At 47.6% G+C, this 18,022-nt stretch overlaps 1 protein-coding gene across 1 annotated transcript; it reads right to left on the bottom strand.

The window, feature by feature from the left end:
- Nucleotides 1-2,023: 2,023 nt before the first annotated feature.
- On the bottom strand, nt 2,024-4,907 carry LOC120656938 (abscisic acid 8'-hydroxylase 1-like). The gene is made up of 5 exons (XM_039935180.1): nt 4,225-4,907; nt 3,713-4,102; nt 3,448-3,616; nt 3,138-3,244; nt 2,024-3,034 (listed from the first exon to the last, which is right to left on the bottom strand). Exons 1-5 carry the CDS (start codon nt 4,750-4,752, stop codon nt 2,822-2,824), a joined length of 1,407 nt encoding a protein of 468 aa, XP_039791114.1. The 5' UTR covers nt 4,753-4,907; the 3' UTR covers nt 2,024-2,821.
- Between the last annotated feature and the right edge of the window lie 13,115 nt (nt 4,908-18,022).

Genomic DNA, 18,022 nt, shown 5'->3' with positions numbered 1-18,022 from the left:
AGAATGATGAATCTTCGTTGACCACCATCAGAATAGTTTGTATAACTAAAGTTGTTCAGGAATATGCAACATTTACAATGATAATCCTTGTTTGGAGAAAGCATTGGTTATTCAACGGATATTTCTCTCACATTGATTGGCCGGCGTATTCATTGGCCCACACTGACAATCATAAGGTGCTGATGGTTTTGCAATAGATAGCAATATCTGAAACTCTGCGCATCGTCATTATTTTTCCATCCCTATCTTGACGTTTGGCTGTTCTAGAAAAAATGGATTGATTGAGTTCGGCAATGATTTTGAGTAGAATCCAGTGTGCTTCATGCAGCTGCATATACTGCAGGACCTTCTTGAGACTCAAAAAGTTGTGATTCGGAATCTCGAGCAAAGACTATAGTCGCGCTGTAGTGTAGGGCGTTCCGAAGATTTTTGAAAGCAATTATCTCTTTCTGTAGTACATATACAATACAACTATGATCGCGTTGTCATTGCTTATGCACAAATACACAAATACTATTTAGATCTTCAATAAATTGGAGTATTTATTAACTTGATTCGGCATGGAACTTAAATTTTGAATTTTATTATTGCATTTGACCTATACTGTTTACTTAGCTATTTTCCTTCTTAATATGCTTCTTAATCACTACACACATCAACAATATTTTTTTTATTCTAGTTCTTGCATTTATATATTTGTTAGTCATATTTAAAGCCAATTTAATTTTATAATTCTAAATTTGTCTATTTAGTAATTGTATTCAACATGGACTCTTTGGTTAAGTCCTAATTTCCTTATTTTTTAATTCTGAATTAAGCTATTTACTAATCGTATTCGGCATGGACTCTCTGTCATGTCCTAATTTTTTTTAATTTTTAAATTCATAATTAGCTATTTATTAATCGTATTTGATATGGACTCTTGAGTTACTTTGAACCGTTAGGTCTTCATAAAATCCAACAGTGTAAATCCTTCTCTTTTTTAGATTAACGTAGAAATTTCTAGACCCTCTCGATGAACGTGCTAGCTTCTTTTAACACTCCCTTAATAATTTAATAAAATTTTATACTTTTAATTTTTAATTTAGCTATTCGGCCAATATTAATTTTTTGTCGAGTGCTAATGCTAATTTTCTTAATTTTATAATTCTGAATTTGGCTATTTAGTGTTTTTTCAATATGGACTCTTTGGTTAAGACATAATTTCCTTTTTTAATTCCGAATTAAGCTATTTAATAATTGTATTCGGGCATGGACTCTTTGTCATGTCCTATTTTTTCTTAATTTTTTAAATCCGAAATTAGCTATTTGTTAATCGTATTTGATATAAACTCGAGTTAGTTTGAACCGTTAGATCTTCATAAAATCCAACGGTTCAAATCCTTCTCTTTTTTAGATTAATGTAGGAATTTCTAGATCCTCTCGGCGAATGTGGTGGCTTTCTTTAACACTCCTTTAATAATATAATAGATTTTTGTATAAGACATTTAAACATCCTAGAACGAGAACAATGATAGAGAGAAAAGCCAATTGCCAGGGACACGATGGGTCTAAGGGATACGTGCGCGCGCATAAAAATAATAGTAGATCTCCCCTTGTATGAGAGAGGAGGAAGGCGAGGGAGAGGGGGAAAAAAAAGGGGAAATCAGTCTCACGGGTCATGTTTGGTTTCGACAATTGCCACTCAAAAACTATCTGTTCCTTTGTTTCATAAAAGTTTGGATGAGTAAAAAAATACGAGTTATATGGCAAATTTTGTAGAAGATGATATTTAACCATTGTAAAATTAGAATAAGGAGCAGAAGGAATAGTCTAAAGACCATCAGATCCACAATACGAATTATGGTTTCTTCAGTTTGACCCGGGAGAGCCGTACTACACCCCCAAAGTCCAACCAATATTTTGTTTTCCAGAGGTGCAGAGCAGTGCAGACTTTGTTCTTTAAAAGCATGCACGGACAGAGCACATGAGGCGATCGAGAGTTGCTATTGCTTAACAACTTAATCGACACAAAAGGAGCAGCAGAGCCAACGCAATGCGCACACACTCAGCAATTAAATTAATACGAGCAGTAGCTGTTCCGAAAGCAGTCACTGTCTCTTGCGTTGGACGAAACAATACAAGAGGGTGTGTCGCCGTCCCGGGCCTTTAGCTGCGGGACGACGACGTGGTTCTCTTTTGACTCCGGCGATGAATCCATCCATCCATCCGTCCATGGATTATTCGGCCTAGCTGCCAGCCTGCTTTCAGGCGGACAACCTAGCTTTGCTTACAATCCCAATCAGGGGCCTCCTCTCTTCTCCTTTCTTTTTTGTTCGCTTGTCCTTCTGCTATAGGGTGCTGTCTGGCTGGCTTTAAAAAAATTATAAGGGGGGGAAAATAAGAAGAAGATCAAAATGAGTTTGGTTTTACAGTTCAGCGCCACTTCTTTGTGGCGTCTGATGCCTACTGGAGCAGCTTAGCTTAGCTTAACACTGACTGACTGACACCTACGCGGCTACAACTAATCTTTGTGTCTGGTCTCCTCTTCCGGCTTGTTGGGGTCCGGTCCTACCAGCTGAGAGAGAGGCAGAGAGCTGAGGAAGAATCTGTACACGGGTTATCTTGCGTGATCTTTCTGCGATCCCATGCCTGATCCGATGGCCGTCCCGTCCGATGGCGACCGGCGCCCGCGGCCGACGCCCAATTCCGGCAGCGGTTTCCGCGTGCCGTGCCTAGGTATTGCTTAGTGCAAGTAGGAGTATATACCACTACCAATACCACCATCCGGTCCGGTTTCGGATCTCCGTCGGTTTTGGCCTGGTCCGTGCGTCGGCCCGGCTCAGTCCCTGCGGGTGAAGGTCATGGGCAGGCCGTTGAGCGGCAGCGCGAAGGGGCCGAACTGCACGCCGCTCTCGGACTTGGAGGTGGACCACCTGTACTTGGTGGCGAGGTGGTGGAAGAGCACGAGCATCTCCAGCTTGGCGAGCTCGTTGCCGGGGCACGAGTGGGTCCCGTTGCCGAAGGGCATGAACGTGTTGGGCTTGGGCGCCACCTGCATCCACAAGAGTCCTCTCGTCAGATACCAGCTAGATGCACGGGGGGAGGAGCAGAGGAAAGGTAACCAACTGCGCTTGCGCTGCGAGAGCGAGACTGACCTCGAATCGGGAGGGGTCGAACTTGTCCGGGCAGGGGAAGTGGGCGGGGCTGTGGTGGATGTTCCGGAACAGGGGCAGCACCTTCCAGCCCTTGGGGATCAGGTACCCTGCAGAGGCAGCCAGCGCACTGGTGAGTTAGTCTATTCATTTTCGGTTAGGAAGCCGTCCTGTCCGTCCAGTTCATCCGCAGCAGCGCACGACGGGGACAGGGACGTGAGCAAACGGGGAGCCGAGCCAGGCCGACTAATAACTGCTGGCGGAGCTTGCTTGACAGCGAGGGATGTGAGTGAGCGAGCGAGCGCATCCTCACCTTGGTACTCCACGTCCTCCACCGCCTCCCGGAAGGTGAAGGACAGGATGGACGCCACCCGCATCGTCTCCTGGATCACACGGCTCGTCATGCGCATCCGCCGGGTGTCCGCCCACGTCAGGGGCGCGTCGGGGGAGCACTTGGACCGCGCGATCTCCTCCTGCTCGTCCTGCGGTTTGGGTTCGGGGCTCAGCATCAAACGACTGGTTTCGAACGATTGGATGGATGGATGGATGGATGGGGCGCGGAGATCGACGACACTTACGATGACGGCCTTGAGCACCGAGGGGTGGTCGCCGAGGAACTTGACCATCCAGGTGAGGACGCTGGCGGTGGTGTCGCGGGCGGCGAAGATGACGCCGATGACGTTGTCGGCGATCTGGGCGTCGGTGAGCGCCTCGCGGGCGTCCAGGAAGGAGGCCAGGAGGTCGCTGCTGCCGCGCTGCCGCCGCTCGCGCCGCGCCGAGATGATGTGGGCCACGAGGTCGCCCAGGCGCTTGCGGGCCTTCATGGCCATGTGGAACAGGGTGCCCGGCAGGTTCACCGGCATCGAGTTGTACCCCTTCTCCAGGGTCAGGTAGCACTGCTTCAGCTCCTCGATGTAGCGCATCTCCTCCTCGCCGAAGATGGACAGCAATGCCACATTCAGCGCGTACTGCAGCGGGACAAGACAATCAGCACGGAGCATTTGATTTCGATTTCGATTCTGATTTTTCGATTTTGGAACAGAGCACGACGCAGAGCAGAGAAGGAGGAGCAAGCAGCAGCTAGTAGTACCAGCTTCATCTCCTGGAAGGTGTTGACGAGCTGGCCGTCCCAGGAGCGGAGCGAGCGCAGCGCGATGGCCTCGATGGCCGGCACGGAGGCGCGGATGGCCTCCGGGGAGAAGGCCCGGGAGACGAGGCGGCGGAGGTGGGCGTGGTAGTCGCCCTGCTGGAAGAAGATGGCCTGCGGGCCCAGCATGCGCTCCTTGCTGGCCGGGAAGGTGGGCTTGAAGAGGTGCGCCTGCGTGACGAGCACGAAGCGCGCCGCCTCCGGGCTGGACACCATCACGCAGGGGCACCCCAGGATGTGCGTCTTGAAGATGGGCCCGTACCGGTTCTGCTTCCGGGCGAAGAACACGTTGGGGTTCTTGGAGGAGTAGAGCTGGAACGTCTCGCCCACGTACGGCCACCCCATGGACCCCGGCGGCAGCGGCAGCGCCTTGCCGCACGCCGGCGCGGCGGCCCGCCGCCTCCTGCCACGGGCGGCGCAGGCGAGCACGAACGGCGCCAGGAGGCAGACGAAGAGCAGGAGGGCGCCCATGGCCTTTTGCTTTCGCTCCTGCTCCGCTAGCTACAGCCGCGGTGGAGGGAGCGAGCTAGGAAAGGGCGGAGGAGGAGGAAGGAGAGGCTGCAAGTCTGCAACGGGTGAAGGAAGGCGGAGGAGGAGGATGCTATGCTGTTGGGGTGGAGGGAAAGGCGAGGGAGGTGGCAGCTATTTATAGATTGGTGGTGAGGCTTTCTTTTCTTCTCCAGTTCTCCTCCCCAAAAGATCTACCACCACTACGCGCGCTCTCCCTCCCTCCATCCAGCAGGAGCCGTGCGGCAGCGCGAGACGGCGGGGGGGGGGGGGGGGGGGGGGGGGGGGGCAGGGAATTATTGCGCGATTAATCCGAAAAGAAAATACGAGAGTGGAGCGACGATCCACTAATCAATCGATGTGCTGCTCGCGGGGGGAGTCGCTTCCCTCGCTCCAGCTCACCTCTCCCTCTCCGCCCCTGTCTCCGCGCTAGCGGATGCGGGACGCGCTCGTTCTCGCGCTGCCGCTGCGTGTAACGCGCACACGCAGCTCGGTTTGGCCGCTTGCTCCTCCGTCCTCCTGGCCCTCGCCGCAGCACCACCTGGCTGCCTGGCTGCTAGCAGAGTGGTAGCTCTCGGCTTAGTTGGTGGCAAACCTTTTCAAATTAATTCCTTCGGTCCCAAACGTATCCAGTGCTCGTTGTCTCTGTCGGATTTTGTGAAGTGAGTATATGTTTTCTCATCGAAGAACTACAGAATAACTCAAAGAGAAGACTGAACTAAGCTGAGCTTCATCAGTGCACTTCAATTTGCTCGCCTGAATTCCTGCCTGTTCACATTTTTCTGAATCTATCCTAGAGAACATTAACGGTTATATCCTTCCAGAGGTCATATCGTCGATGGCGAGACACATACAGAGACTCTGCTAATCTCAAGATATGCAACCATTCATCTGAGGTGCTCATAAGGTGGGTCACTACATGCGCATATGCAAGTGTTTGTGTTTGTACTATGTTTAAAAAAATACTCTCTACCGTACCAATCTCAGTTGACAATTGACGTAAACTATGAGAAGTTAGGGAAATAAAAGGAAATTGTTACCACTAGGATTACAATTTGGGGGGGGGGGGGGGTCGGCCTTTAAGCAGGTGTTTGACTGCATACTGCATCGCCCATGATTCAGGGGTGAATGATACCGCAGCAGTGACGGAGGAAATACGACAGCGTTGCCAGTCTCACTGATCGGTAAAAAGGGTAGTAAAAAGCAACCGGAGCAATCTTTCAAAAAAAAAAACAGCCGGAGCATGCGAGTACTAGGAACGCTGAATTTTGAACGGAATTGAACTACTAGTACACACGTGTTCAAGAGGCAGCTCGTCCGTCGCGGGAAACGGTCGCACGCACGCCCCTCTGCCTTCCTCGGTTCCTTTGTTGAACGGCTCGCACGGAAACAAGATCACAAGACTAGCTCTCTTCTCTCGATTTTTTTTTCCTCTCTCTCTCTCTCTCTCTCGGAATGCTCACGGAAACGAATTGAAGGTGAGGCGATAGTAGGTTACCATCCCGATCAAGAGGAAATTCAAGAACGAACCATGTGCCGGTCAGAGGAGTTGACCTCGCGCACGCGCGGGGGGAGACAGCTGTGAGAAGTCGCGCGGCCGATCAATCCGTGCGAGAGCCTGTGCAGCATGGTTAGATCATCGCTTTCCCCCGCCCTGATTTCCTGAACATTATTCTGAACGTTTCTGAGGAAGTTCACTGTGGGAAGAACTGTAATATCTCTCCGGCCACGTGTGCCCTGCGGATCCCTCCCTCCCCCCTAATCTTTTCCTCGCCCCCATGCAAGCGAGGGACAAGTGGCAGCCAGCGAGTTTGTCGCGGGAAACACACGAGGACTGTGCGACAGGTATTGTAGATCGTCGTTCACTCGTTCCCGGTGTTGTTCGTGCGTTCCAAACGTGTACTCAACTCCTTTTCTCTTTGTCACCGCTGGTGAGGCCATGACCTTCTAGAATCCGGATGCTGCATGCACCTACACTGCTACCTCCTTTTTATGGTAAGAAGAAAGAAGGTGTCCGTTAGAATTATGACGACGACACAAGAAAGAAGGTGTCCGTTAGAAAAATATCAGAGCACACGCTGGCTGGCAGGCAGTACGTGCAATCATGCATGCTCGCTTCACGTAAGAGAACAAGTACTGGAGCTTGACCTAGCTTATTATCATAGTATTTTATATATATTGCAGCGAAATCTGTATCTGCCACGACTTCGTACTGCTTATTGTAATCAGAGTTCGATTTGATGTGCATTTCTTTTGTCCTGAAGAGAGATCCGGTAAGGATATTTCTTGCGCCGCAAAAAAGATAGCACTGCATGCTCGCATGCAATCCGCGCATGTGTTCTCTCGATCATTCGTTGCGAGATGCGAGTTCATCAGGCCCAAAAAAAAAAACCAATATGTGTCAGGAATATGTGTGTCCTGGGAGCTAGTCAGGTCTCAGGTCCCACGGTTGTGGGAGCAGCAGCCGTATTTCCGATCGGCCGGAAAGACGGAAAGCTTGATTCGGATAGATTCTGCTGCCCAGGAGGCGTGTATGGGTACTAGTATCCTAGTTGCAGATGCATTTGGATTTTGCACTCGGAGGATATGCACGAAAGAGATGGAGTTAGAAGGCTGGCAGGGTTGTGGGCCGAACCACGGCGGCAGCAGCAGGAGGAGGTCGTCGGAGCCGCACACCTGCCGCGTGCCCATTGCTCCGCGCGTCGGTCGTCGCCGCCAGGTGGTAGCCCACCGCCACCGGCCGGTAGGGGCCAGAAAATCCGGCAGCCGTCCACGGCCGCCCGCCCGGGCCAATGCATTGCACGCCGCCGTCCCCCACCAGAGCGTGCGGCGTTCCGTGATGTTGTCCATCTTGGTCTTCGCCGCCGCTTCAACTCGGCACGTTGCAGCTCTCGAGTGCTCATCAAACGGATTTGCTCGTTGCCAGTTCGGGTAAGTAATCATGGAGCGAGGGAGCGCCCAAAAGATCGCGCGCGGAGGCAGCCCGTCGCGACGCCGCGCGTGTCCAGCCGCCGAATAATAAACTAGCCCGATCAATCAGGTAGTATCGCCGTGCGTGGCAGCGCCGCGCCGAGGTTACCCCGGCGGCGGAGGTGATGATGTCGCCATGGGCCATGGCGTCTTTCCGTCCGATCAGCCCGGCGATTCGGCGCCCGCGACGTGGCCAGCGAGCCAGCGCGCAGCGGCGGCCGGGCCAACCCTCTGCGGGGTTGTTGTGGGATATCTGATCATTACGGATTCCAGCACCGAGCGCACGCTTTGCATGCACGACGCAACACCTGGGTCCTGGGTTGTGAGCCGTGACGGATACAGAAAGAAAATGGCTTTCTTCCCTTAGCTTGCTGACAACACTCAGTACATCAATCAAGAGCCATGAGAATGCACTGCTTAATTTTGACACGCGTGTCCAAGATAGATAGGGACAAAACATGGTAGAAATCAGGGCTGGGGGCCAATATAAACCGGGGTCATGTGAGAAATTTTAAAGTGAGGTCTACTAAGCAAGCATAATAGAAGATGTGACTTCGATCTTGAAATATGAGATGTCAAAAGATGAAGAGAATATAATTAAACAACTAAACTACTAGACCGGGGAATAGAAATTTGTTAAATTAAAATTACAGCCGATTAGGATATGACGTCGCTCGCTCCTAGATCGAATACTTGATGCCTTACTCATGTCCCTCTTGCTGGACGAGCTGGTTAGAGTCCTCGGCTCAAGCGCCGAGCTGCCCAGGTCTAGTTAGAAGAACGGCGGAACGGACTAACAGCAGCGGCAGATGAATAGAATCGATTGATGCTCAAAATTCCATGCGGTGGCGTTTGGTATGACAGACTTGATCGGGAGTTTGGTTTTAACTCATCGGTGTCCTATCCTCGAGCACAGCCTGTTGCAGTGAACAGCTTGCCAGTTCGGCCTGCGTCAGAAGGTCTGCTGCTGGATTATTGTGGCATGTGGGATTAGGCTATACAATATAGCATAGAAGAAAAAAGGGACCCCCCTGGAAATTGGGGTCCTGTGCCATCGCACAGCTGGCACACCCATCTGGCACGGACCTGTAAGAAATGTCCACGTTTCACCCAGAGCCCTAGCCCAATATCTCTAATTGGGTTCAATGGGCTTGCACGTGCATATAATAACATGTTCGTAGTTCGTAGAATCCATCAATGGCCTAAGCCCGACCCGATCGGATGGGCAGGCACGGCAATTCAAGATGGCAATGGGCAGAAAAAATCCGCGTACCCGCAGGCATGAGACCCGGTGGGCGCGGATACGGGCGTGAACCTGTGCCCGCGGACACGGGTGCGGGTACGAAGTTGTACCCAACGGGTAAAGGTAAACGGGTAAGAAAATAACATGCCCGTACCCGCAAACCCGCACTGGCATGGGGGACCATCGCAGAAGTGGTATATTTCCTTCAGATCCTAGGGTTTCATCCATCCCAAATTCCCAATCCCACCAGCCGAGCGGCGGCCGCCCACGGCCCACGCGAACCCCGTCTCCACACGCGACTCGCGCCTCCCCCCGTCACCCAGCGGTCGCGACCCCGCCTCCCCCATCATCCAGCGGACGCCTGCGGCTCCTGCTCCTCCACTCGCGGCGGCGACGGCGCGCCTCCCACACTCGCGGCGTCGCGCGTTCGTCCTCCCCCACTCGGTGGCGCGTGGACCTCCCCGGCTGCCATCGGCCTGCAGCAAGAAGAGCGGTCAGAGCTGCTTATCCTCGTCCTCGTCGAGCCACCCCACCCCGCTGCCGTCCATCGAGCCAGCCCACCCCGCTGCCGTCCGTCGAGCCGCCTGGCAGCCACCGTCGCCACGCGTTGTCCTCCTCCAGATCTGGCGGGCACACGGGCATGCCCGTGGGCAAGGGATGCCCGCGGATAGCGGGCGCGGGCAGAGGATGCCGCCTGTGGCGGGCGGCGGGTGGCGGGCGTGGGCACGGGTACGGAATTTTGGTCGCGGGTGCGGGCACGAGACACTGGTATCCGCAGGCATTCTACCCGTTGCCATCTTGAACGGCAATACAAAGCTTGACGTAGACGAACATGCAGGTCGATCAGGTTGGATTGGATCGGCAAAAGGCTTTTATTTGTGTCAAGCCTAAATTTTGCAAACAAGCCCGCACATAGACGAGCATGGAGGCATGGAGCCAACCTTTTTAGGTTGGGCTCGGGCTATCCACCCATTATTTCTTATAATAGTTAAAAATAATGAAAACAGTTAATTTCAGTTGGGACATTTTTTCGTTCAAAAAAAGTGTCATTTTTTTCTAGGTTTAGTTACCTCTGTCAAAGCCTGGATGAGCTGGATTTGCTCGGTGTCTAAACATATGTTTATATCTAACCAAAAATACATTGAAACTTTATTTTGGGGTTAATCTTTACGAACGAATACAATGGTCATCACTCCACTCATGACATGTGGCACTTGCTTGCATAAGAGCAAGTATTATAACGAGCTATAAACAAGCTGAATGTTGAGATGGAGGAGAAATAAGGGGAGAGAAAGAGAGAGGAAAAGTTGGCTGTAAGTTTACAACTTCGACACAAGGATCGAGAAATTTTGTGAGATAGACATGTGGACTATATATTAATAGTAGAGAGCTAAACCACTATATAAGTGGGCTGCGAGATGAGCTGCAAAGATTTTTGCAGCCAGCAGGTGGCTAAATCATTAGCCTTGCTCTAAAGGCTACCTCTCGTCGAGCCACAAACATCACTTATTTCCACTGAATGTCCTCCTCCATCATAGTGGAGTTGGAGAGCTGTAGGTTAGTTAATAGCTAGTGCTACAGGAAAATGAAAGATAGGGAGGGGCCGTAGGGGGAGAAGAAGAACACGAGGATACGTGTCAAAGCAAAGAGTAAGAAACGGGTGAGGTTGACTTTTGAATATATAGGGGGCAGGGGCACTCAAGAAATGTATAGACCTTATTAGCAGAGGCCCGCCTTAATTGGGTAGAAAAACAACAAAATTGACAACAGTACTATACTCCAAAACAACAAAATTCAACCCGATTCAGCCCTCCACTACCTCTTGGATAAAAGTCTATAGCTAGTCCAACCCCATCTCCCACGCCCACACCACAAAGTAGCTTCTTTCTTTATTCGTCGTAAGTTAACTTGAAAACTCTTTTCTTCAAGAAAAAAACAAACTTGAAAACTTTATGATGATTTGCAGGTGAATTAAAGAACTATATTTTAAAGATTTCGCCAAAAAAAAACAGCCATGCATCGTAATTTCCATTTACCGCCCTACATGTTGTTTGGTTTATTTCCACTTTCTCTCTATAGCTAATCCACTGTCCCTATAAACCACATGATAAGGTAGTATATAGATATCTCCCGACTCAAGCTAAAATAATGCTATGTGGCAAATATAAAATCGAATAAAAACATTTTAATAAGTTCTGACATTCTGTCTAAATATACTTAGGAACTGAAAGAGTTTCTTTAACTTTTAAAAGAGCTTAGTTCTTTACGATCTGTCTGAATATGACAGCAATGTGCAAGGTACATGTACTCCCCCGTTCTGAAATATAAGTCACTGAATGGTTCAAAAATTATACCAAAATACAAGGCATCCTAGGGTGTTTAGAAAACTAAATTATTCTCTGTTGGCTGGGGAGAATAAATGGCATGCAAATCTGCTTCATTTTTGAAGTCCAGTTTACACCCCGAACTATCGCAGAAGTCTGATTTTCAACCTTTAACAACAAAACCGGATAACATAGACCATTCAACTATCAAAACCGTGCAAATTGGAACCTTGTGGTGGTTTCCAAGGTTGTTTTACATTTTGTGAGAATTAAAAATATTCAAATTTCAACTAAATATTCATAAGTAATTCATTTTAGATAAAAAAATATCAAAGGGGTATCAAAAGTTTTCTAAAAATGTAACCTATCTATTGTCATGATACATCTCAGTAATTCAGATCATTTTTTTATTTTCATAATATTTGTTTGCTTTTAGTTAAGCCTGTTATTTTTGAATAACTAAGTTTCAAATGGAGCAATAATAGATAGGTCATACCTTTAGAAAATTTTTGGTACTAGTTTCATATTTTTCTGAATTAAAATGAATTAGATTCTATTTTTTAGATCTAATTAAAATACAAAATCACCTTGAAAATCACCCCAAGGTCCAAATTTGCACGATTTCAATAGTTGGATGGCCTATGTTATTCGGTTTTGTAGTTGAAGGTTGAAAATCTGACTTCTGCGATAGTTGGAGGGTGTAATTCGTACTTTTCCATTTGGATAGTGTGCACAGCCAACAGCTGGACGTGAAATCAGTAAAATGACAACCGAACAAGGTCTTAAATCTTGCACATACGTCATTTTCTTACCTCCCTAACTCGTTGTGAAAATACTAGGACGCCCCGTATTATTACAGGACAGAGTGAGTTTATACCATGATAACCTTTTGCATGAAAATTATAATCTAAAACATAGATTGAATTAACAAAATCTTATATGAAAGTCCACCCTTTAATTTTCCTTTTAAGCTTATTTATTGTTTGTATTAGATAATTGAGGTAAGACAACAAGCAGTGAGCTCTTTTGAGTTTTGAGTTTTGACCAAGCAACTGTACTGGTAAAGTTCACGCACACTTGCAATGTCGGCACTAGACTCCGCATTAAGGTGAGGCCAAGCCACCGGCTACCGAATCTTCGACGGGTGTGCACTCAAACATATGTGCCACGGAAAACTACCCTCAGCTCGTTGATGGTTGAGGCATGCAGATGCTCAAGTCGTTGCGCGTGACCGTTAGTGCTTTAGCATCATATTTCTCTGCATGAGACGATGGAAACACGTCGATATCCATGATTTTTGTTCGATTGAAACTGTATACTGCAACGACTTTTTCCATGCATGCATATCCCCGTCTACTCTACCTGCTATTATTCAGCGCAGATAGCTCTAGCTAGCCAGGGGAACTCCTGGCCTCCTGGGCTGTCGGCATTGGGCTAGGCTAGTCAACCTTGCTTCTGGATGCCTTGCCGTTCCTCGTTAGTCTTTATCCCTGGCTAGTTCAATGCAGCATGAGTGCATGACCGCCGAGCATATGTCACTACCTTTGTGAGGGTAATGCAGGTAGCTTGTTGCACTTGTTCCACGAACTCCATGCTCTGGTAACTGGTATCCTGGGGACCTGGGTCCTGGGTTGCTGCAGCTGCAGGCCTACCCACACACACCACACATGCATCGCATCTGCACCGTGCCACCACCTGCCCTAACGTCTCCCATACGGTTAGGCTGTTGGTACAGGACACATATATGATATGCATGATGTCCAAAACAAACACATCAGGGCACCGATCACGTTACAGAACAAACACAGAGCGGGCCCGGAGAACAGATTATTGGTGATATGCCCAAGAGCCCATCATCACAATACGGTTTAAAGGCCCAAGTGGATATTGATCCAAGAGGAATTAGGGTTACTAATGGGCCTATGAGATAGAAGCCCATTAGTACGCCCTATATATATGAGGGAGGGGCTAGGGGGGGCGATGACCTGAGCCGCGCCACCTCCCTAGCCGCCGCCCCTCCCTCTCTCTCGGCCGCCGTCCTTGCCGTGCGTGCGGTGCTAGCACACCGACGCCCGGCGTTTCATCCCCGTACGTGTGGACTCCGTGGAGGCGCTGCTGCGACTGCTGCGCTGATCGGCTGCTGGGATCAAGTACGAGGAGCTCGGTTCGTGGGACGTGATCGACTACTTCCTCTACATCGACGCGCGACTTCTTCCGCTGCGCTGCGCGTCTAGTGGTAACGATCTATGATCTTCTACTCGCAAGTATCTTGGATTTATGCAGTAGTGATGCTAGCGTAGCCTACCTGTTTCCCTACAGTGGTATCAGAGCCATCTTGCGTAGTTTTTGGTCTGGATCTTTTGCATATAGGTGATATGTTGTTGTAGTAGATTGGATCTATTATTTTTGCACGGTTTGATTAGATCAATTGGTCATAAGGGGTTAAAACTGGAGCGAGTTGATTGCGCGGCATATGACAAAAGATTAGTTTGTGTTCTTTCTCTGTTATGCATACGACATGTCCCTACCGGCTGGAATCACCATCGGGACTAACTGTGTGCATAGTCAGCAGATTGAACCAACAGATCAAGGTCATGTGTAGATGCAGTCTTCTTAAGTGCAAAGTTTGCACGGTCAAGGTGATTGACCTAGTGAAAATTGAGGCATTATGAATGGCTCGGCGGGACCGCCGTTGCTTTCTCGCTGTAGCGGCTTCTCAAGCGCTACTTTGGTAGAACACGTCGTACGCCTAACTTGTTTTTGCAGGGTGTGATGTGAATGGTATGGCCTCAATGTCATGTGATGATATATGTGATGATTTGTGCGGCCTGCGTGTCGCAAGTTAACACAACCGGGTTGAGATTGCACCATTATTGTATAACGACCTGCGTGTCGACTTGTGATGTTTGAATCCTCATGTAATTATTTCACTAGCTATTAGATGTAGTAGCTTAGTATCTTTTCATGGAGGCTTCAATCATGATGGCGATGATGATCACCACAAGACAGGACGGATGGCAATGGAGGTCACCTTGGAGCCATGGCGATGGTGTCCATTGTGATGCAAGAGGCCATACTATTCACAATATAATATGATTATATGCTTGTGATGTTTATTTTACTGTCATACTATTCTTTCATGCTTTTACATATGGTGGATGCTTTAATCATGATAGAATAGCTTCCCTCAGAAAAGGTTGAGTTTTTTATGCCTTTTACCAATAGCTGCACCTATAAATTTTGATCGTTGTGTGGTAAGTTTACCAAAGTAGAGTACCCTCAGCTATCACTTTTGTATAGGGTGGATGTCGGACATTCACAAGCATAGTATTGGTTTACTCAGCAAAGCTATCAAAACAGTTTTGGGCTTTAAGGCATAGGGTTGGGGCCGGGGCATTGGATGCCACCCAACAAACAAGAGTCGCATAGAGATGTGATTAGTAATTTGTTACTTACCTGTATCACTATTTTTCTAGCCGTGATGCTAAAGCTCACTAGAATTTTAGTGATTATGGATCTTGAACCACTATATGTCATTAGAGGGAAGATGACTTTGATATAGTAGGTTGTCTTTTGTTAAATCAGTTAATGAAAGTCTTTACATAAACTTAGTGCTGAAATCTTGCTTTACTTTAATGTTGTAGATCATGTCTGCCAGTAACAATTCCGCTTTCAATTTGCGTTCTGTTCTTGAGAAAGAAAAGTTGAATGGAACAAACTTTATTGATTGGTACCGCAACCTGAGAATTGTTCTCAGGCAAGAGAAAAAGGAGTATGTTCTTGAGCAGCCATATCCTGATGATCTCCCTGACAATGCAACTGCTGCTGATCGCAGAGCTTATGAGAAGCACTACAATGACTCACTTGATGTCAGCTGTCTGATGCTCGCCACCATGTCCCCTGATCTGCAGAAGCAGTATGAGCATGCGGATGCTCATACCATGATCGAGGGGCTGCGTGGGATGTTTCAGAACCAAGCCAGGACTGAGAGGTTCAATATCTCAAAATCCTTGTTTGCGTGCAAGCTGGCAGAAGGTAGCCCAGTCAGTCCTCATGTGATCAAAATGATTGGTTACATTGAGACTTTGAATAGACTTGGTTCTGAACTTCACCAAGACTTGGCTACTGATGTTATTCTCCAGTCGCTCCCGGCGAGCTATGAGCCTTTTATCATGAACTTTCAGATGAATGGCTTGGATAAAACATTGAGTGAGTTGCATGGGATGCTAAAAACAGCAGAGGAGAGCATTAAGAAGAATCCCAATCATGTGATGATGATTCAGAAGGGGAACAAAAAGAGGAAGCGTTGGACGCCTCCTAATCCCAAAGGTAAAGACAAGGAAAAGAGTTCCGGTGGTGAGTCCTCAGGCTCTAAGCTAAAGCCAGCACCTAAGGCCAAATCTGGCCCTACTTCTGAAGATGAATGCTTCCACTGTCATGAAAAGGGACATTGGTCTAGGAACTGCAAGAAGTACTTGGAAGAAAAGAAGAAGAAGAAGGGAAGTGAGACTTCCACTTCAGGTATAAATGTTATAGAAATAAATATTGCATTATCTTCTAGTGAATCATGGGTATTTGATACTGGATCGATGATTCACACTTGCAAATCGTTGCAGGGTCTAAGTGAGACTAGAAGATTTGCAAGAGGCGAGTTGGACGTTCGGGTCGGCAATGGCGCAAAGGTTGCGGTGTTGGCGGTCGGCACCTACCACTTGTCTCTACCCTCCGTATTAGTTTTGGAATTAAATAATTGTTATTGCATTCCTGCTTTGAGCAAGAACATTATTTCTTCTTCATGTTTGGAAGAAGTTGGTGATTTTAAGATTGTAATTGAGAACAAACGTTGTTCTATCTTTTGCAATGGTATTTTTTATGCTCATTGTCCATTGGTGAATGGATTATATGTTCTTGATCTTGAGGATAAATCTGTCTGTAACATTAATACTAAGAGGCTTAGACCAAATGATTTGAATCCCACTTTTATTTGGCATTGTCGCTTAGGTCATATAAATGAGAAGCGCATTGAACAACTCCATAAAGATGGATTGTTAAGCTCATTTGATTTTGAATCATTTGACACATGTGAGTCTTGTTTGCTTGGAAAAATGACCAAAGCGCCTTTCACTGGTCAGAGTGAGAGGGCGAGTGACTTGTTGGGACTTGTACATACCGATGTATGTGGACCAATGAGCTCAATAGCCAGAGGTGGTTTTCAGTACTTCATTACTTTCACTGATGACTTTAGTAGATATGGCTATATCTACTTAATGAGGCACAAGTCTGAATCGTTTGAAAAGTTCAAAAAAAATTTCAGAATGAAGTACAAAATCAATTAGGCAAGACAATTAAATTTCTGCGATCTGATCGTGGAGGAGAATATTTGAGCCTTGAATTTGGTGATCATTTGAAGCAATGTGGAATTATTCCGCAGCTAACTCCGCCCGGAACGCCTCAATGGAATGGGGTATCCGAACGGAGGAACCGAACCTTGTTGGACATGGTTAGGTCCATGATGAGCCAAGCTGATCTTCCATTGTCATTTTGGGGTTATGCTCTTGAAACTGCTGCGTTCACACTGAATAGGGTTCCAAGTAAGTCTGTTGAGAAGACACCATATGAGATATGGACTGGGAAGCGTCCCGGATTATCTTTTCTCAAAATTTGGGGATGTGAGGCTTATGTCAAACGTTTGATGTCAGATAAGCTCACTCCAAAGTCAGACAAATGTTTCTTTGTGGGGTATCCTAGGGAAACCAAAGGATATTATTTTTACAATAAGGCGGAAGGCAAAGTGTTTGTCGCTCGCAATGGTGTTTTCTTAGAAAAGGAGTTTCTCTCAAAAGGATTTAGTGGGAGCAAGGTACAACTTGAAGAAATTCAGGAAACACCCGAAACTGTTTCAGCACCCACTGAAGATCCACGGGATGTGCAAGATGTTGCACAACCCGTAGTTGAGGCACCAGCCCCACGAAGGTCTATAAGGGCACGTCGCGCTACTGACAAGCTCAACCTCCTTATTACGGAGGAGTGCCATGTATTATTGATGGAAAATGATGAGCCCTTGACCTACAAAGAAGCAATGCTGGGACCCGACTCCGACAAATGGCTTGAAGCCATGGAATCCGAGTTAAAATCCATGCATGATAATCAAGTTTGGAACTTGGTCGATTAGATTGACAGTGTAAGACCTGTCGACTGTAAGTGGATTTTTAAGAAAAAATTAGACATGGATGGAAATGTTCACATCTATAAGGCACGATTGGTGGCGAAAGGTTTCCGACAAATTCAAGGTGTTGACTATGAGGAAACCTTTTCGCCCGTCGCAATGCTAAAGTCTGTTCGGATTCTCCTAGCAATTGCCGCATATTATGACTATGAGATATGGCAAATGGATGTCAAAACCGCTTTTCTTAATGGACATCTAAGTGAGGATGTGTATATGACACAGCCTGAAGGTTTTGTCGATCCTAAAAATGCTGGGAAAATATGTAAGCTTCAGAGGTCCATCTATGGATTGAAGCAAGCATCTCGAAGTTGGAATATTCGTTTTGATGAAGTAGTCAAAGGGTTTGGCTTCATCAAGAATGAAGATGAGCCTTGTGTTTACAAAAAGGCTAGTGGGAGCGCACTTGTGTTTCTGGTCCTATATGTGGATGACATATTACTGATCGGAAATGATATTCCAATGCTTGAAGCC

Source organism: Panicum virgatum, chromosome 1N (genome assembly GCF_016808335.1).
Source record: "Panicum virgatum strain AP13 chromosome 1N, P.virgatum_v5, whole genome shotgun sequence".
NCBI classification, from domain to species: Eukaryota; Viridiplantae; Streptophyta; class Magnoliopsida; order Poales; family Poaceae; genus Panicum; species Panicum virgatum.
Note: the sequence above shows the minus strand (reverse complement) of the source record. Positions and strands in the feature narration are given on the sequence as shown.